General features: G+C 40.7%; 1 protein-coding gene across 6 annotated transcripts in view; it reads left to right on the top strand.

Moving 5' to 3' along the window:
* ZNF608 (zinc finger protein 608) overlaps positions 1 to 21,892 on the top strand; it is a 91,663-nt gene extending 69,771 nt beyond the window's left edge. For 2 of the 6 annotated variants that reach the window (XM_061468655.1, XM_061468656.1), the window contains exons 4-10: positions 11,026 to 11,113; positions 11,835 to 14,280; positions 15,985 to 16,402; positions 16,963 to 17,135; positions 18,041 to 18,194; positions 19,453 to 19,534; positions 20,515 to 21,892. In XM_061468655.1, coding sequence (XP_061324639.1) covers positions 11,026 to 11,113; positions 11,835 to 14,280; positions 15,985 to 16,402; positions 16,963 to 17,135; positions 18,041 to 18,194; positions 19,453 to 19,534; positions 20,515 to 20,521 — 3,368 coding nt within the window. In that variant the 3' untranslated portion in view covers positions 20,522 to 21,892. Of the gene's footprint in view, positions 1 to 11,025; positions 11,114 to 11,834; positions 14,281 to 15,984; positions 16,403 to 16,962; positions 17,136 to 18,040; positions 18,195 to 19,452; positions 19,539 to 20,514 lie in introns of those variants that run through there. The other 4 variants (XM_061468660.1, XM_061468658.1, XM_061468659.1 and 1 more) reach the window with 4 other exon arrangements.
* Positions 21,893 to 25,143: the final 3,251 nt, after the last annotated feature.

Consider the following 25,143-nt stretch of genomic DNA (forward strand, 5'->3'; position numbering starts at 1 on the left):
GGGGGGCTCGATGTACCACCTGGGGTCAGAGCTTATCAGCCTCAGGGGCCAACGTTTTAGGTGAGGCCAAAGTGCAGTCAGCAGTTTATGCAGAAATTTGTGTGTAGATTCTGGAGTAAAGCAAGCTTTATCTTTGTATTGTTTGTCTGACCAAGGAAAGAATTAAATCATATCTGAAAGTCCAGCCTCTTTGGTTTTGTTGTTGTTTTGTTGTTTGTGGTGGTTTTTTTTTTTTTTGTCTTTTAGTGACATGGGAAAATAGTACCCTAAAATACAGAAATGTGTTTCTGTCATCATGCTGGTTGTACTTTAATGGGGGAGAGCATACCTATAATGATCCTTTGAGTGATGTTTCACTGCCAAGAGAAATGTAGAGAATTTTAATTGATTGTATTAGGATTCCTAGAACCCGGAGATTTTATTTACATTTTATGCAACAGTGGTTTGTCCTCAAGAGCCTAAATAGTTTTGTTTCTAAACCCATGAGGGTCAAAAGTTGATCAGCTCTAGTGCATGAAAAAGCCAAGAGAAGCTGTAGCAGCAGCACAGATCACAGCAGTCAGAAACAATGAGCCAGGCTCTTCTTAGTGGAGAAATTAAGACAGCCTGCAAAAAAAAGGCTTACAAGAAAATAGTCCAACCAGTTCCTGGCAGAAGTGAAGCCTACCAGAAAGTGTACTGATTGCTAGTGGGCATTGCATCAGTATTCATGAACAGCTGCAATAAGCCAGCTGGTTAACTAGATATTTTACTAGTTGTTGTGGTTTAAGCCCAATCATTAACTCAGAACCACATAACTGCTCTCTCACTCCCTCCCTTCCTTCCCGTGGTTCCCGGAGGGATGGGGAGAAGAATCGAAAGAATGTAACTCCCACAGGTTGAGATAAGAACAGTCCAGTAACTAAGGTATAACACAAAACCACTGCTGCTACCACCAGTAATAACAATGATAAGGGAAATAACAAGGGAAAAGAATACATGGCTCACCACCTGCTGACCAATACCCAGCCTGACCTGAGCAGCGATCTAACCCTTCTAAGTAACTGCCCCAGTTTATATAGTGGGCATGACATGCTGTGGTATTCCATACCTCTTTGGTTAGTTTGGGTCAGGTGTCCTGCCTCTGCTTCCTCCTGGCTTCCCCTCCTCCCTGGCAGAGCATGAGACTCACAAAGTCCTTGGTCAGCGTAAACATTACTGAGCAGCAACTAAAATCATCGGTGTTATCAGCGCTGTTCCCAGGCTGAAAGTCAAAAACACAGCACTGCACCAGCTACTAAGAAGGATTTAAAAATGACTGCTACTGCTGAACCCAGGACACTAGTTTAACCACTTGGGAGAGAATTTAAAACAGAAGATAGAAAATCACAGTGAATGGGCTCTGCAGAACTGACACCTATTGAAGTTGGTTAGTTGATAGTTCACTTTTGTTCTGTCCCAGGAAAATGACCGCTTTGCTTCAGTAGATGCTAACAAAAGCTGTTTTACCTTTCTTCTACTCAAGGAGAACTATTAGTCACAGTTCATTAGGCTTGTTTACAAAACAACTGGTATCTTAAGTGTGTTACTGAAATACTTGTAAAAACGTTCTGGGCATCTTTTCCCTCACAAAATTAGAAGAATTTTGTAACAGGAAGGACAGCACTATCTACTATTCTTTTAAGGAAAAAAAAAAATAGTTTGTTTGATGAGAACTGTAAAAATTATGTAGCATTTAACCTTGGCAATGCATAGGATTTGTTTTGTGGTTTTCAAATCTAGAAGTTGGACTTTCAAGCACAGTTTTGTTTTTAATCTGCTAACTATACCAACAAAAGACCTTACAATAAGGTAACTCCAAATATGAAATGAAGTTTTATAAGAAGAGCCTCAGTATGTGTAAGGTCCTTGGTCTGATTTTCTTAGATGGAGGAAGAAGTGGAATGGTGGGCCTCACCATACTGTACTGAATTGGTTCCTTATTTGCAGTTACAGTATTCACAGTGCTCTAATGTAGATCCCATGCTTGACTGTACACCACTTTCAGCTTTTTATTTTACTGTGATGTTTTATAGTGGGGTATTACTGTATTAAGATCTTTATTAATTAATCTTTATTACCTTCACAAACATAGAAGATGTGTCCTTGCAAGTCCCACAAACTCAACAAAGTAAGAAGATGCACTTGTCTCCTATTAGCTGTAGTAAGAAAGCCTGAGGGAGTTCTGTAAAAGAATCCCAAATGCTAGGGCTTTTTCTCCTCCCCCGTGTCTTTGATGTCTCTGTCTCAGGTGTTTACTTACCTTTTTCTGAGGCTGAGAACAATGAAGTCTTTATGTAATAAAGGAAGCTTAATGCAGAGATGTAAATTCAGTTCAGTAGATTTCAGTGTTTTCAGCCACTGCTTTAAATTGCTATTTTAAATTCCAGTGAGTGGAATAATAGAGTAGTTACCATGTCTAGTAACTGCAGTTGGCCTGTGTAAAGAATGGCTTGTTAGGAGGCTTTATGATTTACTGAGGCCACAGCTGGCTGCCAGCAGAGCTACAGGAGTGTGTTCTGTCTTGGACCTGGTAGCTAGAGATGAAAAGGATCCAAATTTGGTACAAAAGCAAATAAATGCTTTGACTTTAAATAAAGCATCATAATTTATAAGAGGCTCTGCTTCTCAAACCAGTGAGGTACATGGATCAGCAGCAGCTCTTTGAGGTTGAACAGAATTGTCTGCCTGGCTCGACTGCAATTCTGGTATCTGCAGTGTACAGATTTGGAAGCATTTTCATGGTTTCAGCTTGGAATTGTTTCTTTATCCATGCTGTTTCTTTTCCACGAATTATCCCTCTTCTGTCTTCATTCCTTTATGTTTCATTAGCTGCTCTGCTGCTTGATAAATAATTGCACCACGATTTGCACCTGGCAGCTCTTTATCATGATGCAGAGCACTGGGGAACTAATCACCAAAGACACCTGAAGGTTTATAGGTGCATTTTGTCATCTGTTATTTGCTTGGCTTTTACTCTCTGAGTTTTTCCTGGAGTGGCAGAGTTCAGAGCTGGGACGCAAGCTTCTACTGAGATGTCATAATAACCAAAAATGCATGCGTTCCTTAAGTTGTTTCTTTTCTTTTCTTTCCTTTTTTTTTTTTTTTTTATTTTTTTTTAATAGATACACATGCATGCACACATAAATATATACCAGCTTCTCTATTTCTGAAGCTGTTTCTCAACAGTTTGCTGATGAAAACAGTATTTCTGTGGTCTGGTGTTTAGAGATGAATAGAAATGAGGCAGATAAGTATTAAAGGAACTCCTAAATGCTTGTCAGGGTGAAAAATAATGGTTTTCTTTTCCCTTTTTTTTCTCTTAGTTCTTGTATTTAAGCAATATTACCTTTCCCTACACTCCAGTCTTGTTTTCCTTTGCCATTTACTTGCTTTTAAGGGAGAAAGAGTTTGGGAGAGAAATACTAGCTGAAGAGATCCTATAATTAATATGAACTGCAGGAAGTGAATGTGACAGACAAGTTGAAACGCACTATGTTCGGTTGCTTATCTCAAGTGACATATGGTCCTAGAGTACAAGGAGAGGCAGTGGATTGTGAGTCTTCTTTTTCTTCCACTGTAGTGGAAGGCAGAATAGTGTCTATGTGTTCCACAGGACAGGAATACAGAAGCTGAAATAACACTTCCTGAGAAGCAAGTGGAAAATTAAGGAGATTACAGAACAGCATTTCCTTCTTCTAAAATTGAGACTATGCGACATTTTTCAGTGTCAGGCTATATGAATCACAGTTATGATTACTGAAGTAGAAGAGAAAAAAATCTGCTTAAAACAAAATATTTCTGAAACAGAACACACAGATGTTATTTTCAACCTGCATTTTTAGTGTCAGCTGAAATAAAGTAAGATTGTTTTATTCTTGAGCTTCAATAGAACAGTGAAATGGTTCAGTTACTCTGGCCAAATGTCCTGGGTTTAGCAGTAGCAGAAAAGGTAAGGTTTGTACAAAAACAAATCTTTAGTTGTACTCCGGAGGTTAGAAACCTATGGTTAGTTTATAATAACGTTGACTGCACATTTTCCGGTAAACACTGCAAACATGTGGTCTGACATTCAAGAGGTGTAACAGCAATTTATCCAAAAGTTTCCGTATTCCTGCCAAAATCTAATCACTTTGATATAAATCTGACAGAAGAAAATTATGTTGGTCACTGTGGCCTCATAGTTTTCAAAATCACCATTCTAAGTAGCTCATATTTTAGTAGAACTAAAGTTGTGGATAAACCTACAAGCTGTTTGGGACCCAATCTGATGTACTTTCTGGGGTATTACCCAGTTTTCATTGAGTCTTTTATTGCTCTATTAATGAATGTGATATTTAGCCTTGTATTTGATTAGGACCATTTGTTTTTCTTTCAGCTCTCCATTTGTATCTAGGTCTTGCTTACTGGTTATCTGCTAGGCAGACTGTCTTTAGACAGTGAAAAAAATTACACTGAAAAAATTATAGTGACATTATTATTATGACTGATAAGGGACATAAGCTCTTTGATTAGAAGCTGCCCTGTTTTCCAGAGCCAGCCTGCCTTTATCATTTCAGTCACAGCTTTGTCCAGAGGCACTACCATTTCAGCTCACCCTCAGGAACAAGTCTTCCTAATGTGCTGTTTTGTTTTACACTAAAGCTGGAAAAGCATAATGTTACTAGGGAGGCAAGAGAAATAAAAGAAACCAGAGCTTCTTTCAGCTAACTGTTCCACTGAATATTGACCAGCTGTCTTCATGAGAGCAAAATAGATGGTGGTGAATAAGCTAGAGTCTAGTTTTCCAAGAAGCTGAATGATTTTCCCAAATCAATACAGCTTATCAGGCTTCAGAACAAAGGCTGCAGGAGACACTACAGTGATGGAAGTGGCTGTGTGGGTTTTTTTTGTTTTTTGTTTTGTTTTTTATTAAGCACTTCTAAGGGGCTTCTAGGGGAACAGGCCTTCAGTTATTTCAGTCTTTATTCTTCTATATGCTCTGAGATAAATCTCTAGATTAAAAAAATATATTGCAGTTATTATTGAGTGGGACAAAAAAGGTGTCTCCAGCTGCCTGGCTTTAAGCGATACTAATTGCTGCTTCTTGCCTGAATGCAGATGAGAATATGTAGTGCAAGTCCAGGAATGTTATGTTTTGTTTGTGTATCACTGAAGGTGTAAGATATCAGATTTTTCAAGCAAGGATGGTGGCTGGTACTCTAAATACACTGTACTGATGACTTCATAATGAAGAAGAACAAAAAGGGTATGCCATTTGAATAAAGTATCCATTAAATTTAGCATTACTTAGAACTCTTTGGAAAATCACATGTATATGAACTAAGTTTATTATTCTGTCGAAGAGCCTGCTGTCGTTTATGCGGTTAAAGCAATCCCAACCTGCTTTAGCCACCAACAGGGCAAAATTACCTCAAACAGCAGGTTTTAGCCTATCAGCCCTTTAACCTTTAAGCTTACTATGCTTTCATAAAGTATCAAATTAACACCACAGCTAAAATTCTCAAGGGTTTATGACTCTACCAACACTGTTTCATTATGGTGCTTTTCCTTAATGCTATCCAAGCTTCTCAACTTCATTGCTATATACAGTATTTGTTCAGATGAAGTGCAGTGTCCAGCATGACTAATTGCAGGTCTGAGCTCCAGATGATTTTATTACAGGATGTGGTTAAAGTGACTTTTCAAACATTTAGCACAGCAGTAGGGCTCTCAAAGAAAAAAACCCAGCAAAATAAAAAAACCCACCTCATAGTCTTGCATTTATTTCCAGGCCACCTGACAGTCATTATATTCTCAGGCTTGCTGATCTTGATGTCTTGTTACATGTGCACCTGCTGTACATACAGTTAAGTTCTTGTGCTGTGCCAGACAGAGAGGGTGATTAAAGTAGCACATAAATTGTATGTCTAGGAGATAAGTATTCAGTGTAGAAGACTAAACTTTATAGGTAGAATGTTTACTGTTAATTTTAGATTACTTTCTTGATGGAAGCAATCAGGGAGAAATAAGCTATTTGCATTTCAAGTCTAATATAAACATTGTTCAGTGTTTTTTACAGGCTGGATGAGCTGCAGGTGTTTATGTGGATCTGGGATTGATGATGATGTGGATATTGTGAGCCAAATGAGTTACATTGCTTTTACTAAACCAATAGCAGTGAAAAAGCTTGAGATAATCCTAAAATTACATATTGTCATCTTGCACTTCATACACTTTAGTTGCTGTAAGAACAATGATGTCAAACAGATATATGTGGGATTAAAAATTCTGGTATGCCAGATGCAGAATGAAGTGTGTTTAATCTGTAGTGGTGGTGTACTCACTGATGACAGACTTACTGTGGTTTTGCTATCGCGGGCATGTCTCTATTATTTGTACTTGGCAAGGCTGTGACAAAAGGCAAATGGAATTAGGTTTGCAAACAAATTGTGAATCTAATGATTATAAAGATATGAGGAATTGATTTTGCTGTGACATTACACCAAGTGATGATGTGATGCTTTTTCAATACTGAGAATTGCATCTGATCCTTGAAGAGCTTCTATGCCACAGGAATATTGCTGTAAGAACTTGTCATATTAAACTTTTTAAGAGGTAATTTTATAAAAGTTACTACAAAACACAATATACTTTGGTAGATCTTCCCCTGGCATCAGCAAGATTTGTCTTAAAATTATACTCAGAATAGTAAAGGCAGTACGCAGAGCTGTTAAACAAATAGGAATTTAGAGCAAGTGGGACTCCAAGTGACTTATGTGGATTTTTAAACATAAGTTATGTTTAGTGACTGAAAAGCAAGCAAATGATTCCCGGTTTTGGAAAATCATTTAAATATTCTTCAACAACTCAGTTACAGAAGTGTTCAGAAAGACTATGGGCAGATCTGCTTTTTCCAGAATTTTGCTGATGCTTTTGAGCAGATTCTCTGCTAAGAACAGCAGCAGCGACAACTTTTACAAAAATGAAGGCATATCCATTCACCCGTTCAGATAACTGTCTTTTGAGTTTTCTGGGTAATTAATCGACTTGAACTAAGGCAGAATTTTGTAGCAGTTGCTGTGAGCTGAACACAAAAGCAGCCTATGCTGTAAACACTGAGTCAGGCTTTCCAGTCTGATTAATTGTGTAATGTCCACTTATTTTGGAATTTGAATATGTTTGTTTTCTAAAGCCAGTATTTTAAAAAACTGGGGCCTGATATATAGTGTGGATTTCTCATCTGCATTTTAATTTTCCAGTGCTGTGGTCTAATAAGCCTCCAGTTGCATGTTTCCTTAGGGGTCAGTTTTACCTCCCATGCTACATACATTTTTTTAACCCATATCTGTGATAATTGTATAAGATTAAATGAGCTACCTTTGCTGGCCGTTCGTGCCATCTTACCAGTGGCTGAGTGTAAGCTGTTCATTAGGGAAATGAGGTGAGACCTCACCTGGAGTATTGTGTGCAGTTCTGGTGTCCTCAACATAAAAAGGACATAGAACTGTTGGAACAAGTCCAGAGGAGGGCCACGAGGATGATCAGGGGGCTGGAGCACCTCCCATATGAAGACAGGCTGAGAAAGTTGGGGCTGTTCAGCCTGGAGAAGAGAAGGCTGCGTGGAGACCTCATAGCAGCCTTCCAGTATCTGAAGGGGGCCTATAGGGATGCTGGAGAGGGACTCTTCATTGGAGACTGTAGTGACAGGACAAGGGGTAACGGGTTCAAACTTAAACAGGGGACGTTTAGATTGGATATAAGGAGGAAATTCTTTCCTGTTAGGGTGGTGAGACACTGGAATAGGTTGCCCAGGGAGGTTGTGAATGCTCCATCCCTGGCAGCGTTCAAGACCAGGTTGGAGGAAGCCTTGGGTGATATGGTTTAGTGTGAGGTGTCCGTGCCCATAGCAGGGGGGTTGGAACTTGATGATCATAAGGTCCTTTCCAACCCTAACTATTCTATGATTCTGTGAAATGAAATTTATTCCTTGCCAGTTACTGTAACACAGCATGGAGATTAATCTTCCCTCCTAATTGCATAGTGTGTCCTTTGCTAAGGCTAACAAACTTAATGAGATACTAAATGTTACTGCCTTTAAGGGAGGAACTTACTTGTGTTTGCTTTTGAAGTATTGACTTTCTTAGGCTGGAAGGTCATTTGAATGTCTTCTAAGAATTGCTGAAATACGTATTGATTTCAGGGGTTATTATTATTTTATGTACTCTACACCTTCTACCTTCTGCCCTCTATTAATAGGTAACAGACTATCCCTAGGCTTGTTATCTAAATGAATAAATAACTAAAGTAGATAGATAGACAAGCCTACAAATACTAAGGAAGATGGAATTTTATTTAGGAATCCACCCTGAGCTAAAAGAAAGAACTTCAAACCTAAAAGAACCCTAATTACACTTTTAACAGGGAAGATAAAAGGTGAACTGGCTGAGGAAAAATGAATGGCAGAGTTAATACTCATAGGGAAGCCAGAGAGCCCTCCTTCGTTTGTACATTGAGGAGGAGATTGGACCAACAGTGTGTAAATGGACAGGAGGGAGCAATGGTGCTGGTGCCGGGAGGTGGTGGGTACATTGTGTCACAGAATTTAGTGATGGGAAATACCCGTGGTTTTCACTCGGAGAGTTATGGAGTCAGCTGACAAGCTGTTAGGTGGAAGAAACGCATCAAGGTTACCAGAGAAATTGGTAACCTTTTCCCTTCTCCTCTGGTGTGGAGCGGCAGGTGGGAACAAAGCCTGGAGCTGCTTGTTGCGAGAAACCCAACTCCCCGCCGTGCGCTCTTCCACGGGGTCAGTCCCGCACTTCAGAGCGGGTGTAGCGGTTTCCAGACGTGCCGTCACTCGGAGGATGCGGCACGGCATCTGCTGTACCGGGCCTGACCTCTCCCCTCCCAGACCAGGAACGGTTTTGCCGAACCTGCAGTGCCGGCGGCCGGACGCCCAACACCCCGCAGGCACCGTCCGGGCCCGGGAGGCGGCAGAGAGCGCCTCCAGCGCTGCCGTGCCCTGCGCCAGTCTGGCTTGGCTTGGCTTGGCTTGGCTTGGCTTGGCTCGGCTCGGCTCGGCTCGGCTCCGCGGCAGGGCCCGTCCCATCCCCAGTTCGCCTCTCGGCCACCAATGGGCTGGCGGCAACGACATCGCAGCGCATGGCCTGCCAATCAGCAGCCGGAGCTGCGCGGGCCTATGGCGGCGGGGGCCGAAGAGCCCGGCGGGGTTAGGGGCGAGAGGGCTTCTCAGCGGTGGTGGGAGCGGAGTTGGGCTCCTTTAGCGGGCCGTCTCCAGCGCCTGCCCCCGGTCTTTCCGGTGGAGGTCTCTGTCGAAGGGGTGAGAGTAAAACGTGTTTGTTTTGTTTTCTAGGCTGCCAAGCTGAGTAGGTCATAAAAATAAGGCATAGCTATTTAACCGTGATCCTTCCAGGTGTTCGATGCCTGGCTGTGGGAGCTGATTGCCGTTCACCCTTCAAACCAGTTCGCCCCAGCACACGGAATTCCAGTCGCCTTATCGTAACGGCAGTATAACCATATGGGGAGTCATTTTCAAATTTGCTGCAGAGCGTTTTCAAGGAAATCCCTTCTTCCCCGGTACCTCCACTAACAATACAAATACTCCCCCGCTGTTAAAAACCCCCTGAGGAAATCAGTGGCTGGTTGCATGTTTACCTTTCTGTGGCAGACGGGGGAATCGCTTTAGTGGGTAATTAGGAATGGCCCTGGTAAGTTAAAGCGAAAAGACGGGATGGAAACATTCTGGCACCACGCCATTATTATATCTGCTGTAGAAATGCTACAGTTTCAACAAGGAAAGCATGGGGGAAAATCAAGTCACGAGGCTAGTAGCCGTGAGGTAGTGTCTTCACTCCTCTCATGAACTGGAAACGTTTTGCACAGTGCTTGTCTTTGCTAAGTGAAACATGTTTTCTTCATGTGTTTAGCCCATGGTGGGGGGGGTTAGAACTAGATGATCTTGAGGTCCTTTCCAACCCTAACCATTCTATGATTCTGTGATTTCAGTGTGTGTTCTAATGAGATGGCAGGTTCAGTAATACTACCTTATGTTTATCTGTAGAAGTGAAAGCATTAAAGGGGTGATTATGCCATCTAGTCCATAAACCCTATGAAAAATATGTGAAGAAGTGTTTGATGGCAACCTGAAAACATTTGAATGGCATCCCCACGTGTATTTTATTGTTACATATGATATTCTTATCATGCACACATTTTATATGTATAACTCTAATAAACCAAAATTCAAGGTCTTCTGTAGGTGGACAGATGAATTTAGATTTAATAACAGTCACAAGTGGAAAAACAATTAACTTACAGTGTATTTGTTTAAAGGATCCCTCTTTCTATGTAACTGTATTGCAGTTCCAGTTAGATTTACTGTGTGGTGGCTGTTTCATGAGTAGTACCCTTGCTTTCCACAGAAGAAGAAACAAAGCAAATAATACACATTTCCATCTAAATCTGCTGAACACAGCCTGCAGTGCGTACATGTGTATATTTGTGTATTTGGCTACATGCACTTTCAAATAGATAGAAGCGTCATTATCATACTGTTCAAAGCAGATTCTTCTCAGTCACCTACTGATTTAAACACTGTAGCTGGTGCTTAGTTTATGCTGGCTGGCTGCCAAACGAGAGCAGTTATGTTCAATAATGGCAAAATTAAGAGGTGAGTGTTGCTGTTTTACAGCAGGACATGGCAAAACCCATTTCCTTCTGTCAGCTGTATCTTGATTACACACACAGTCACACAGGCACACTATCTTACACACACACACGCACACACATTCTCCTTGTTACTTGACATTTGCTGTCTTTCCTGTGGTTTTTAACTTGAGGTAACTGAAACCAGAAAAAAAGGCAGAATATAGACCACAGTGTTTGAAAGCAAATGAGAAAAAAGCTCTCGCTTTGTGGGGAAGAAAAAATGAAAAAAGACCAAACAAAAAAGCCTACCCCAATTACTGGTCTGACTGTGATACTTTGTTTTACTTCTGCTGGCAGGTGTCCTGGTGGTAAATGTTACATGGAGGAACAAGACTTACGTGGGAACACTGCTGGACTGTACAAAGCACGACTGGGCCCCTCCTAGGTGGGAGATTGTTCTGGGTCTCTCTTTTTTCTTGGCTGTATTTTAACCCTCAGTTTGTGTCAAGACACTGCACAGAGATTAATAAAAAACAACTGCTTGTAATTAGCAACATGCACCAGTGAAAGGAGTAATTAGAATCATAGAATAGGGTTGGAAAGGACCTTAGGATCATCTAGTTCCAACCCTCCTGCAATGGGCAGGGTCACCTCACACCATGTCACCCAAGACTCTGTCCAACCTGGCCTTGAACTGCCAGGGACAGAACATTTATGGCTTCTCTGGGCAGCCTGTTCCAGTGCCTCACCACTCTCACAGTAAAGACCTTCCTTATATCTATCCTGAACTTTCCATGTTTAAGTTTGAACCAGTTGCCCCTTGCCTACATTGAAATGCGGGGTGGAAGTTTGGTTTGGTTTTTGTTTTTTTTGGTTTGTGTTTTTGCGAGGGAAGGGGAAATGCATGGGAATGAGTCAGAGGGCAGTTAATTTAAAAATGCATTTCAGTAAGCTTGGAAAAATTCTCTTTCCATTGTTCTGATTAGGTGGTCTTCTTCTTACCATTTTTGTTCTTTTTAAACTACTTTCCCATTGAGACTGTAACATTTTAGTTTGGCAGAAGGATATCTTCCCTTTAACAAGTACAAATATTCTGTTGTGGGAAGTGGTGTTGTTTTGGTATTTATTCATTCCACAGCTGATAAAATCTGCTCTTGTTCATTCAGGTTCTGTGAGTCGCCAACAAGTGACCTAGAGATGCGTGGAGGGCGAGGCAGGGGGAAGCGCGCAAGGTCTGCTGCAGCTGTACCTGGCAACGAGGCCAGTTTTGCAGAGTCCAGAGGACTTCAGAATAAGAACCGAGGTGGTGCCAATGGGAAGGGCAGGAGGGGCAGCCTTAACTCAACTGGGCGCAGGACACCCCCAAACTGCGCCATGGATGAAGTCAAAGCCAGCCCCTCAGCCACCAGTAAGAGGAAAACTAAGCCTCCAATGGAGCTAGATTTGAACTCCAGTTCTGAGGACAATAAATCTGGAAAACGTGTTCGTACTAACTCTAGAAGCACTCCCACCACCCCACAGGGGAAACCTGAGACTACTTTATTGGACCAAGGCTGCTCTTCTCCCATGCTGATTGACTGTCCTCACCCCAACTGCAACAAAAAGTACAAGCACATTAATGGACTACGATACCATCAGGCTCATGCACATTTAGACCCAGAAAACAAACTGGAGTTTGAGCCTGACAGTGAAGACAAAATTTCAGACTGCGAGGAAGCACTGACTAATGTGGCCCTTGAATGCAGTGAACCAAGCACAAATTTGCCAGGCTTTGATCCACTGAAAGCACCAACATCTCCTTCCTCCATCACTACCCCAGGGACCCCCAGGGGAAAAAGGGAACTGACCAGCAACAGCCTTGCTTCAGTTATCAGTTCCAAAACTGGCAAGAATTCTGGCAAAAAGAAAGGTCTCAACAGTGAATTGAACAGCCTTCCGGTAATTTCTAATATGGCAACCACACTGGATAATTGCTCAGTAGTTGATGGCAGCTTGCAAACCGAAATGCCGAAACTGGAGGCTGAAGGGTTCATTGACAAGAAGAGTTTGGGTGATAAAGGCAAGAAAGCAAACAATTGCAAAGTGGATAAAAACCTTTCCAAACTGAAAACAGCCAGGCCCATTGCTCCAGCACCAGCACCGACTCCTCCCCAGTTAATAGCTATACCTACTACAGCCTTTACAACCACAACCACAGGGACAATACCGGGACTGCCCTCTCTAACAACTACTATTGTTCAGGCTACACCAAAGAGCCCTCCACTAAAGCCTATTCAACCAAAGCCCACAATTATGGGAGAGCCAAGCACTGTGAACCCAGCTCTCACATCACTCAAAGACAAAAAGAAAAAGGAGAAGCGAAAGCTGAAGGACAAAGAAAGCAAAGAGATGGGAAGCCCCAAGATGGATTCTAAGCTGGGAAAGCTGGAAGATTCAAAAGGGTCTGGGAAAGACTTATCTGGACATTTTTTAAAGGACCATCTCAACAAGAATGAAGTGCTAGCTAATGGACTGTCAGAGTCTCAGGAGAGCAGGATGGCAAGTATCAAGGCTGAAGCTGATAAGGTTTACACCTTCACAGACAATGCACCCAGCCCTTCCATAGGGAGTGCCTCCAGGATGGAATGCAGCACTTTGGTGAATGGACAGTCTGCCATGGCGTCACTGCATGTGTTGACACAAAATGGTGCAGAAAGCACAGCCACTAAAACGAGCAGCCCCGCTTACTCAGATATTTCTGATGCAGCTGATGATGGTGGCTCTGACAGCAGGTCAGAGGGCATGAGGTCAAAGGCCAGCTCTCCGTTGGATATTATTTCTAATAAGGATGGTGTTGTAAAAGGACATTCTTCAACCACAGCACAATCGGCTCAAGCAAAAGAGTCCCATTCTCCCTATTACCATGGCTATGATCCTTATTATTCCCCAAGTTACCTGCACTCTGGACAGGTCAGTGCCCCAGCAGCTGGGAGCAGCAGTACCCCACAGGGACTGAAGATCAAAAAAGAGGCTGAGGAAGAGGCTGAAAAGAAAGAGAAGGCAGAAGTGTCAGATGCCAAGAAAAGTGAAAGCACTTCCTCTAATTTGCAGCCACAACATCAGTCAGTGATAACTCAAAGACACCCTGCACTTGCTCAGTCACTTTACTATGGACAGTATGCCTATGGGCTCTATATGGACCAAAAGTCCTTAATGGCCTCTAACCCTGCTTACAGGCAGCAGTATGAAAAATACTATGAGGACCAGAGACTCGCAGAACAGAAAATGGCACAAACTGGGAGGGACTGTGAAAGAAAGAATGACCCCCCCTTGAAGGAGATTGGGAAGGATGACAACAAGCAGAAGAATATTCCATCTGCCACTATTTCAAAGCCCCCTTCAAATCTGGAGTCCAGCAAAAATAACACTAAAATAGGTTCATCAGTTCCTAGTAAAGGTGAGGAGACAAGCAAATCACAGATCCTTTCCAATCACCAGCAGCAGCTTCAGGCTGACAGCTTCAAAGCCAAACAAATGGAAAACCACCAGCTTATAAAGGAGGCTGTGGAGATGAAATCTGTTATGGACTCCATGAAGCAAACGGGAGTAGATCCAACTACAAGATTTAAACAGGTGAGATTACAGGAAAGTCAACAAGAGTGTCTTGATTCATCCTTAAGTGGAGGTTTTGTTCCTGAATCTGCTATGTTCTTCTACCTTTGCTGCCAAAAAAGCTCCACCATCCTTTTTTCATAGTACTGCAGTCTCTGAATAGACCAACAGACCTTTCAGTTGAGCTGTTTGAAAAGAAAAAAAAAAATCTAGCAAGGTGGTAAAAGAACCCAGGCTGAAGACCTGAATAGACTATATTAAATTACGTGCATGAATAAAATGGAATTAGATATCTCTTTTAGATGTAAATTGTAAAGCAGTTTGCTTAGTTCAGAAATGTGAAATTTCAAGCAAAATAAGCGGCTTTCATTGTGAGGGGAGTTAAAGTAGATTTGAAAGATGTTTTGAAGTGGTTTTTTTTTTTTTTTTGTTAAAAAAAACAGTTGGCATTTACCAAAGATGGGTGAACACGTTCTATGAAGAGTTGGCTTGAAGCTCAGCTCTTTATCTTAACCCAAGGTGACCTTTTTGAAGCAGTTAAGTTCCCCATCTCTCCTAAACCAACCTCAAGCCCCTACAGACCTACATAATGGATGAAATCCTCTGTCCACTGAAGCAAGTGATAGTTTTGCCATTGACTTCAGTGGCACCAGAATTTCATCCAGTGGCTTCATGCTGGCTTTCCTAGATGTCACATTGCCTTCATTTGAGGCAATGCAACCACCTTCATGCTCTGAACCTGAGCCTCAGTGCTTGATACTTGCATGTTCCAGTGTACAGTACATCCCAGACTTCACCTTAGGGACATGTAAAGGAGATGGGATGGTACAGCCTCAAGTAGGAGAAGATTTCTGCTGATTCAAATGGGTATTTGAACCAGACTGCCCAAGTGTCCAGTTTTGTGCTTACGTTTCTGTTGCATATGCCATAAATCAGAGACAGTGTTTACAATTAGCTCTTGCATATTATGTATTAGAAAAAAAAAAAGTCTTCCAGTTATAGCTCAGTACTGATTTGATGTAGTCTTGTAACAGAACTCACCTACTTAATTCTAGAACGTGTTTATAAACTAGTCTATGTAATATATTATGCAAAAATATGATACCCTGTACATGTTCTTTAAACCATTTGGTCCTGATCCTGTAAAAACTTACCCATGTGTAATTTTACAAACTTGGAATAAGACTGTCAGCTGAAGAAGTCTGCCTTAATATATGACTTCCACTGATTCCTGAATGTTTTTAATATCAGAGGCCGCGTTAGCATCTTTCCAGCTATATCAGTTTTTTAGGGTCATTGTTTCAGGTAATCTAAGTGCTTTGGCATATCATTAGCCAGCTTTATTTTTGTTGTTCACAGGTATTTTTTTCTCTCTAGTGGGAAAATCTCTCTGTAGGATTTAATTACAATGTTCTATGAATAGTGTGATCTCGGAACTTTGGTACATTGTGTATGTATTTATATGTAGTTAAAGACATGAAAAGGGATATAAAATGAAGCAATTTAATTAAATTTTGTTACTCTTCTCTTGCTCCTTCACTGGAACGTTTTTTTGGCTTTGAGCTCAAGGCACTCTCTAGCAAGGAAAACTTTCCTGTACGTAACAGGGATATGTTATTAAAACAGCTTATTAAAAAATATTAGCTGAAGTAGGGGAAATATCGATAATGATCTTATTGCAACATCTAAATTCAGAACAAAATTGCTTTTTCTCCTCCATATTAGGATCCAGATTCACGAACATGGCATCATTATGTCTATCAGCCCAAATACCTTGATCAGCAAAAATCTGAAGAACTTGATCGTGAGAAAAAGTTAAAAGAAGAAAGCCCTAGAAAAACACCTAACAAAGAAAGTTCCCTACCTAACCTTCCTGTCTCATTAGCAAGCATTAAAGAGGAGCCTAAAGAGGTCAAGCGTTCTGATTCTCAATCAGTGGATGAGAGCAAGATAAAAAACGATGATCGTAAGACTCCTGTAAATTGGAAGGACTCTCGGGGTGCTAGAGTAGCAGTTTCCTCACCAATGAGTCAGCATCAGTCGTATATCCAGTACTTGCATGCTTATCCTTATCCACAGATGTACGATCCCAGCCATCCAGCCTACCGTGCAGTCTCTCCTGTCCTAATGCACAGCTATCCTGGTATGTATTCTAAAATTTCCCATGCATGCTAGTTAAGATTTACACCCTCAAAATGCACTAAAGACTGCATTTTAATGTTTCTGTTAGTAGCTAGGGTAAATTAGAAGCTTCGTGGGTGACACTTGTTTTGCTTGTGCTTCCACTAGAGAAAGTTCTGTAGATGAAACTGTTTAATACAAGATGTTCCTTTTATGAACTGTCACAGTTCCCAGCTACAGTTTTCTCAGCCCTTGACAGTCTGCTATTGCTGTTAGACTGACAGATAGTTTATTGCCTATAAAAATATTCTAAGCATTTACTGTCAGAACCATTACAGTTACTATTCCTTTCACTTAAAGAGGACTCATAAATGTCTGAAGTGGCTATCAGCTCAACCCTCTTTATAGCCTCCATTCATCAGGGTAAATTAGGGTGAAGAAATAGAAGAGCAAAGATGCCATTTGATAGTCATGTGATCCATTTTTGATGTTATCCTCTATCCTGGCGTCCCCTCCTGCCACCTTGATATAACCAGTATATAAAACCAATAACTCAGTGTGGTATTGATTGTTTACTTGCAGGGGCCTATCTCTCCCCAGGATTTCATTATCCAGTTTATGGGAAGATGTCAGGGAGAGAAGAGACGGAGAAAGTCAATACCAGTCCAAGCATCAATGCAAAATCAGCCACTGAGTCCAAAGCACTGGATTTGCTCCAGCAGCATGCCAACCAATATCGCAGCAAGTCCCCTGTTGTAAGACTTCATCTGTTGTTACTGAAGAGTGGTACATATGGGAAGGGATAGAGAACATAATTTTAAGAAGCACTCAATCTGGCATCAAGCTCTGAGTGCATGATTCTTCTTTATAGTATGGCTTAAAATAAAAGCAATTTATAGTCAGGGTGCTTCTGTGGCATAAACTGGAAGTGACACATCGAACACAGTTCTGTGCTCAGAATCTTTCTATCTTGAATGGACGCATAGATTCAGAGATACCTCCTGGTGCAGTTTATTGCGGTTAAACAGGAAGCTCCTGTTTGGAAACAGATAATGAAATGACAGGTTGGGCGGTGGGATTTGGTAATATCCCCTCCATATATTTCCCAAGAAGCTGTATCTCCCACATAGCAGACTACCAGCCCCTATTTCAGAAGATTTTCTTACTGGAGTATATGCTGTTATTTTACTTTCAGATAAGCTGGTGCTAGTTTTAATTGTGAGCAAGTCACTGACTCTGACTCTGATTCTGTTTTTAAAAGGGCTTTCTTGCTATGCAGGCTGGCTTGATCCCCAGAGTGCATTAGAGGGCTGAAGATTCATTTACATCAGTTTTCAGCAGCTCAGCTTGGTTGTTCCTACATTGGCAAGTCAGAGAAGCTTAAGGGAGCCCAAAACTAGAAGTCATCATGGTGGCTTCAGGCTGCAGTCTGTTTGCCTCAAAATCACTGTGCCTTGGAATATCTTTCATTAGCCAGATACACCAGCTTTAGATTAGGATCAAATGCAAATAATATAGCAGAGACAATACTTATTCAGGAAAGATCTGCTTCATCATATGAATTCATAAGGTTGATGCCAGGCAATAGCAAGTTTGGTTTGATTGTTGTTTCATCCCTTCTAAATCCTCACATCAGTTTTCTTACACTTTCTTTTACAAGCCTGTGGAAAAATCAGCAGCTGAGCGAGAACGGGAAGCAGAAAGGGAACGAGACCGTCATTCTCCTTTTAGTCAGCGGCATCTCCATACGCACCATCACACACACGTTGGAATGGGTTACCCCCTTATACCTGGACAGTATGACCCATTTCAAGGTGAGCAGATGATTTCCAGTGGTGGGATTAGCTTGCCTCATCAACTTACTACCTTGACACTGGAAATCATGACAATGTGAAGCATTTTGGATAGAGATCCCCTTGTTAATCAGAAGTGCTTTACATTTAGGAAGAAGGCTTGAAAATTCACAGCATTGACTAACATGACTGAATGAATAGCCTTATGCCTGAGAAATACCAAGCTTTATTTCCAAAACTGCGTGTTAGAGCATTATTACAGATGCACCAGTTAGGCTGTCATTCATGTGAATGTTTTGATTCCTACTTCAAACTGACATTAACTGGCTGAAAGGCAGTAAAAAAAGCAAACCAAACAACCCCCTTTCTGTATAATTAGGGTTGTGTAAGCAATGGAAGAAGTGTAGCAAAGACAAAGGCTTTTTATACTGAACATATTTTATGTACAAGGCATCGCAGTCACAAGGCTTTCAGCTTGTTACAAATTTGACCACCTGAAAGAGGACTCTTTGTATTTTGGCAAATGCAGTGCACAAAGCTGCAGTCAGAGAAGTAGCACAGTAAGATACGATTCATTCTCCCTAGGTTTTATACCAGTCTTTGACTGTTTTTCTCTAACTCTGGACTCTAGTTGAATTAAAAAGAGATTTCCTCCCATGCAGCAAAGTACATGCTATCACAATTGGTGGCTAAATGACATTAATTCATTACGTTCACTTGGTGCCCCAGCAGTTATTTTTCCTGTGTAAAAGCCTTGACATTTCTCAGTTTGATTCAGTAATTCCGTATGCCTTTTGGCATGCATAATGCTTGTTCAGTAGGAAAACTGTAAAAATGGTAAATTATTATGAAAGTATTGTATTCTGAGCAGCTGGCATGTCATTTCTATAATTCACTGTGACTTGATTCTTCTTGTTTCCTGGTACATATTATTTCTGCTGAGCTTCCTATTCAGGAACTCACACAAACCACTCAGCATCATGCAGTGCAGTACTTGGAAAGAAATACAATAAGTAGCAATGCTGTATTTTCTTATAAAATATATATCAAGGAAAATTCAGTTTACTGTATGAATGCATATTGATCATACTGGGCAAACTGTTTTTTAACGCTGTTGCCTGAAATACTTGCCATTTATGTAGTGTTAAAACCCCACCATTTTCTGATGGTGGGATTTTTTGTCCATTTGCCTTAAGAGATGTTTCTTAATACTTCCAAGCACAAAAATCCATTAAAACCAGAAGTACGTCAACATTCCTTCATTTCTTCTTTCCCTCAGGACTGACCTCTGCTGCCCTTGTTGCCACTCAGCAGGTGGCTGCGCAGGCATCTGCATCTGGTATGTTTCCTGCACAAAGAAGGTAAATAGCCGGTAAATCTTACACTATATATCTTTGCCAGATAGAGAGATGAAGAAGCAAATCATAGATTTTATAGCCTGATGGTCTGCAGTATGACACAGTTTTTAAGGGTGAAGAAAAACCCGGGACTTTGGATTAATTGTAGTTTTTTTTTCCTTAAGGTGGCACTTTGTCCCTAGTTGTAGCCTTTAACTGTAACATAGATCATTAGCAAGGGACAAGTAGTCCATCTTCTGAGATTTTCCATAGACTATGTTTTAATGATTGGTATTAAGAGAAAACAAATTATTATGAAATATAATTTAACATACATATTTTTTATTAGAGGGGTTTAAAGTTCATGTTCAGTTAGATCCATGTAGTACCAGGAAAACTTAGGATTTTATCTATCCTGCAAGTCTGCCTGGTTTGCTGATTTTGCTTTCAGAGCAGTTTGCTTGCGAGTCCACTAGAGGTGACATCATATTTAATTTACGTGCCTATTCCACACATTTACCCTTAAATTATTTATTAGCTTTTCAGTAGAATTTACTATTCCAACCAGCTGTCTTCAAGAGGAAAGCCTCTTCTGTATTACAGTGATCCCACATTGAATGAAAAAGCCAAGATAACAGAGGGCTTCTTTCATCACTGCCATGTTAAGTCTGAGTTTAATACATTCCATGGTTATGTCTGTCTTTCTAAAGCTGACTCTGAAAATAAGCAAGTGTGTGAGGCTTGTAGCTAGAATTATTTGCGTGAGAAAAGTTTGAAGCCCTGGGGGAGCTGATGGTGTCAGAACCCAGAAGATAAATTCTGGGACAAATTACTTGTTAGTGTGGTATTCCTGGCAGGGGAGGGATGAAGACATGGCTTGCTGTCTGTCCTTCTTGGGATTGAGAGTACTGTGCAGATTTCATTTTGTGGTGTATCCAAGGTTCAGAAAAAAACCTAGGAGGAAAGGATGCTGCATACTAAAACATTCTTTTTTCTCTTTTCAGAGAATGATGAGTTTGGAAATGTACATTGTCATGTGACTGGATCACATGAGGAAGCGCTTTATTACAGACATCAGTTCCATGGTGTTAATTTGAAATGCCTTAATGGCAGGCAAAAACCAGTCATTTCATTTTTGTAAATTGCAGATTTTATCACAGAGTAACAAATGTTGCTGTAATTAGACTTCTGTTTTTCTATATATATATATATATATGCATATATATATACATATATATATAAAAATATATATATTCTTTACTTTTTTTGTATCAGTACCAAGGCTCGCACACAGGGTCTGCTGCTAAGTTGCGAACCACACAGTAAAAGGAGATACGTATTTGTCATGTTTAGAAAGCATTTAGAAACCACAAAAGGCTGTTCGTTTCTTTTCTTCTTCCTTCTTTTTTTTTTCTCTTTTTTTTTTTTCCCTTTTCTTTCCAATTGTAAATAAATAATGTTATGTATCAGTGTGCCTGAACCTTGGATACCCTTCTGGTATTTCCCATAAGCTCTCAGAGAGGCTAACTGTGATGACACTTTGGTACAACGTAGACGTCTATTTGGTGGCTCCTATTAAGATGCATCAGTGTAAAATGTTACTGTATTCACTGTTTCATTGTAATTGTGTATTGTGAAAAATATAACTTTGGAAGGCATGGGGATTCTAGTACCACAAAAACTGTGTTGTATATAATGTATAGATTTTAAATGGAGATAATGAGCATCTGTGAATAATGAAATGTCATTTTTGATAATCTTGAATGGTGGATAACCTAATAGCCTGCGTACCAGAAGACACCTGTGATTGTTCTATTACTTGAATAGTCCTGCAGTCTTTTTTTTAATGTTTACAATTACCCAGTTTTAGAAGAGAGACTTTAATGCCATTGTCTGGTTACTTGTTTTATGCTGTGATCTAGTTTATTTTATGTAAAACGTATATTGAATGCTTTCATTTTTATACCTGCCTTAAACAATTTGGCAATCATAATAAATAAAAGGTTGGTTTTATACTTCCGTGGTGCCTATGGCCCACTTTGAAAGATGTGTCACAGGCAAAGACAGCAGAGGCTGCAGCTGCCACACAGGTACTAGTGTGTGTATGCCCTGAGGCCCTCCCTGGGGCTCACTTACTGGTGTGGACCTACAGCCATCCCTGCCTCCCCACCTGGGCTGGCCTCTACCAGTGGGCACAGTGGGGCCTAATCCAGATGACAATGAATGAGCCTGTTTCAGTTGACCCTGACAGGTTTCAGTAAGGCCCATAGTAACACCTTGGATGCTATTAGAAACTTTCTTAAATATCTAATGACTGGTTTAGAGCAGCTCTGTGTGCTGTAAATTACAGACAATTTTTTTCCTATTATATCTGTATTATCTAAAAACAGAGGACCTGACAATTAAAAAAAAAAAAGTCCTTTGCTGTGCTTATCCTGCATTAGCACAGAGTACGTATTTTATGTGGCTACGCCACCTGTTTTGTTATAGTGCAGTTAACACCGTTAACATGAAATCACTAATCATGATATGGAAAAAAATCAGATTTGCTGGTCAGGTTTCCAAGGCTTTAACTTCTGTCCTTTCCTTCTTATCCCTGTTATACTGATTGTCAAAATGGTTTTTTAAAGTTTTACTGTTGTGTTTGGTTTTGTGTTTGTTTTTTTGACAGGGTGAATTACTTCAAGTTAAAGCTTGTTCTTGAAGTTGGTTCCATTTCTTCCACCTTGTGAATACATAATACAGAAGGATGAATTAAAGATTCCCAACAGACAAGCACAGTTGGACTTTTTATATTACTATGATGAATCTGTCATTAATATTGCTATAATTGTTTTATTTTTATAGGCATAAAATCAGTTCCCTTAGTGACGAGTTATAAGGTTTATTGATTTTTACTACACATCATTCATCTGTGGCTTACACTTATTGTCTTGTTCTGAACACATTCGGAAGTCTCACAGTGGTGGCATACTACAAATTAGCCTCATAAAAAATGGGAACGAAGGGGTGTTTTCTTTCGAAAGGGGATATTGTGAATGCAGGGCTCTTGAAATAATAAATGCCTTATTACTTCTATAGTAAAGGCTCAGATGACTTTTGTATTGAAATGTGCCATTTACTTTCTTTGTTCCAGCCTCAACCGCTAATGCTTCTACAGCAAACAGATCTTACAAATTCACACTGTTGGTGACTTTGCTTTAGTGTTGTTTAAGATTGAGTGTTGTAAGTACCTGGAATGAATTACTCTGATACAGCGTAAGCAACAGTTAAAATTGCAATTAACAGTATAGCTTTATTACATCCTTGAAGTCTGTAAGAGCAGCTAACATCCATTGCCATTTATTGCCTTCCTAAGGTTACTGTCTTCCTTTTATTGTTACAGCTTTCCTTTTGGTTTAACACTTGCCATGCAACCTCCTTAGAGACTGTGCAACAGTGAGCATGACTCCCTGGTTCAACACTCCAAAGCCAAAAGAGATCCACACATATCTCCAAGCACTGACGGGCAGCTGCCATGGTCCTTTTCAGCACTAATCATCCAAGGGGTGATGAAACTGAAGCAGTAATAAGATGGCAATTTACAAACCTGGTAACTAAGAGCTGCAGAGGCTGGTCCCTGCAAAGGGGCAGCTGAAGCAGCATGCTACAAATATATTTGCATTCTTTTCCACAGGAAGGGCTTATGCTTCTTGTTGACACCTCCAGCTGACACTTCTAACGCTGCTCTTCTAGCAGCAGTAATCTGACCCTGCTCCTGTATTTCATCCAGATGTTACTGGATATCTTGCAAAAGTGAAACAAGGCTTATACATTGCACTTGAGTTTCTAGCTTGTCTGTGGAATGCAGTTACAGAAATGAAAGGTCGTTCAGCAGCAGTCTACCACACAAACCCAAAGAAACAGCCAGGGAGCTACTGCCTGTGGTGCTTGCACTGGGAAAAATTGGATGTGAACAGAGAAGGGGTTGGAGGTTTTTGTCCTGAAGCAGGACAGGGTTCTAACTGACTGAGCTGGCTAGCTACCAGAGCTGGACTAGAGCTTGGAAAATGGGGGCTAGGAGTAATATTTTTTCCAGTTTTCTAATTTTAGATTCCCTGGTGGTTTTACGGAACACCTGAGAACTCACAGAGCTAATTCTGTGCCATGTAATTGCCCCATCACTTCTGAAAGGTGCACTGATTGAGCTAGTCCCACTTCTCACTCTCACAAGTGCTGGCAGGGCAAGTGTCCCCAAAGGACATGAAATTAAGAGAGCCCCTGAATCTATCCTGAAACACATCAGAGACTGCTGATAGCACAAGCACTGACATAAGCAAAGAAAAGTACAATGCCCTCCTGCAGCTCTCCACCCTGGCTCTTCTCAGGGAACCAGCAAATTAGTCAAGCAGGAAATCTGGTTCGTATTTCCTTCTGTTGTCATAGTCTTGTCACTGTCTCTATCACAACTGGCAAATGTAACTGTCCTCATCTTTCTGCCTCACAATTTCACTTTAGTGTTTGCTTGCCACACTCTCTCAGTCCTCCTTTCTTTTCTCCTCTCTGTACCCCACTTGCCCACTTAATAAGCCCTCTCACGTTCAATATCATCAAAACTCACTCTATGCAGCATATATATGCCTGCATATATTTGTGATCTCAGATTAACATCCCTGGTTTACTTTTCTTTCTCTTTCATTTTATCATGCTTCTCCTTTGACCTATGTTTTTTTTCTGTATCTTACGATGTATGTGTCCTGTCTCTCTTCAGCCTGAAGTGTTTGGGACAGAGAACGTCTCACTTTAAATTCATATAGATTAGTTCATATTTATAGTTCCCTCTGAATAATAGCTATAGCGTCACATTGATGGTAGCACAAGATGCTATGAGTAGCTAAAGCAAACCATTATTAACAGGAGCTTAAGGTAAATGATAAAAAACTGTTACAGTTTTAAAAGGTGTTTTGAAACCACCTAATACATCAAAAAATAGGAATGATACCAAGCCCACACAGGAAGTCTGAAGCTGTATGTCCTTGTATCAGAAGAACCTGGAGACGTGCAGTCTTTAATTAACAGACCAGCTTTGTTCTCCTTCAGAAAGAGAGCTCTGTTTTCTTCGTTTCCATTTTAGCCCTTCACCTAGTTTTGTGTACTAAACGCTCTAACGTAACTCAAGGTGAATTACAGGTCTCCTTGATGTAGGGGTTTTATTTGGGTGGGTTTTTTTGGGGGGATGGTTTGGGGTTTTCTTTCCCCTTCATAGCTTCAGTCTTTTCTGTAAGTTTTCTTTTAGGGAATGTTATTATTACCAAGACATGCTAGAGGTTTTCATTCATGAGAGGGGACATCAGCTGATGTTATGCATGTTGTGGTGGTGGGAAGGCAGACACCATTAAAATCCTCACTGAATTACTGGCTGCTAGTAATTTTTGTGCAGCATGTGCTAAATAAAATGTGCAAAAATGTGCTTTTCAACCTCAGGAGTAACTCTGAAACTTCTTGACTGGACTGATAAATTAGCAAACTTAAGGATTTAACAAAGGTAATTCTTACTTGCAGCTTGACAATATTTACCATGCAGAGAGCTTGTTATTCTCCACTATAATATTGTAGAGAGGTGCTCTGGGGGCTTTGAAAGCAGATTTTGTTGC

Source organism: Pezoporus flaviventris, unplaced genomic scaffold (assembly GCF_033815535.1).
Source record: "Pezoporus flaviventris isolate CSIRO_AGI_PZ_B2104156 unplaced genomic scaffold, CSIRO_AGI_Pfla_v1 ptg000050l, whole genome shotgun sequence".
NCBI classification, from domain to species: domain Eukaryota; kingdom Metazoa; phylum Chordata; class Aves; order Psittaciformes; family Psittacidae; genus Pezoporus; species Pezoporus flaviventris.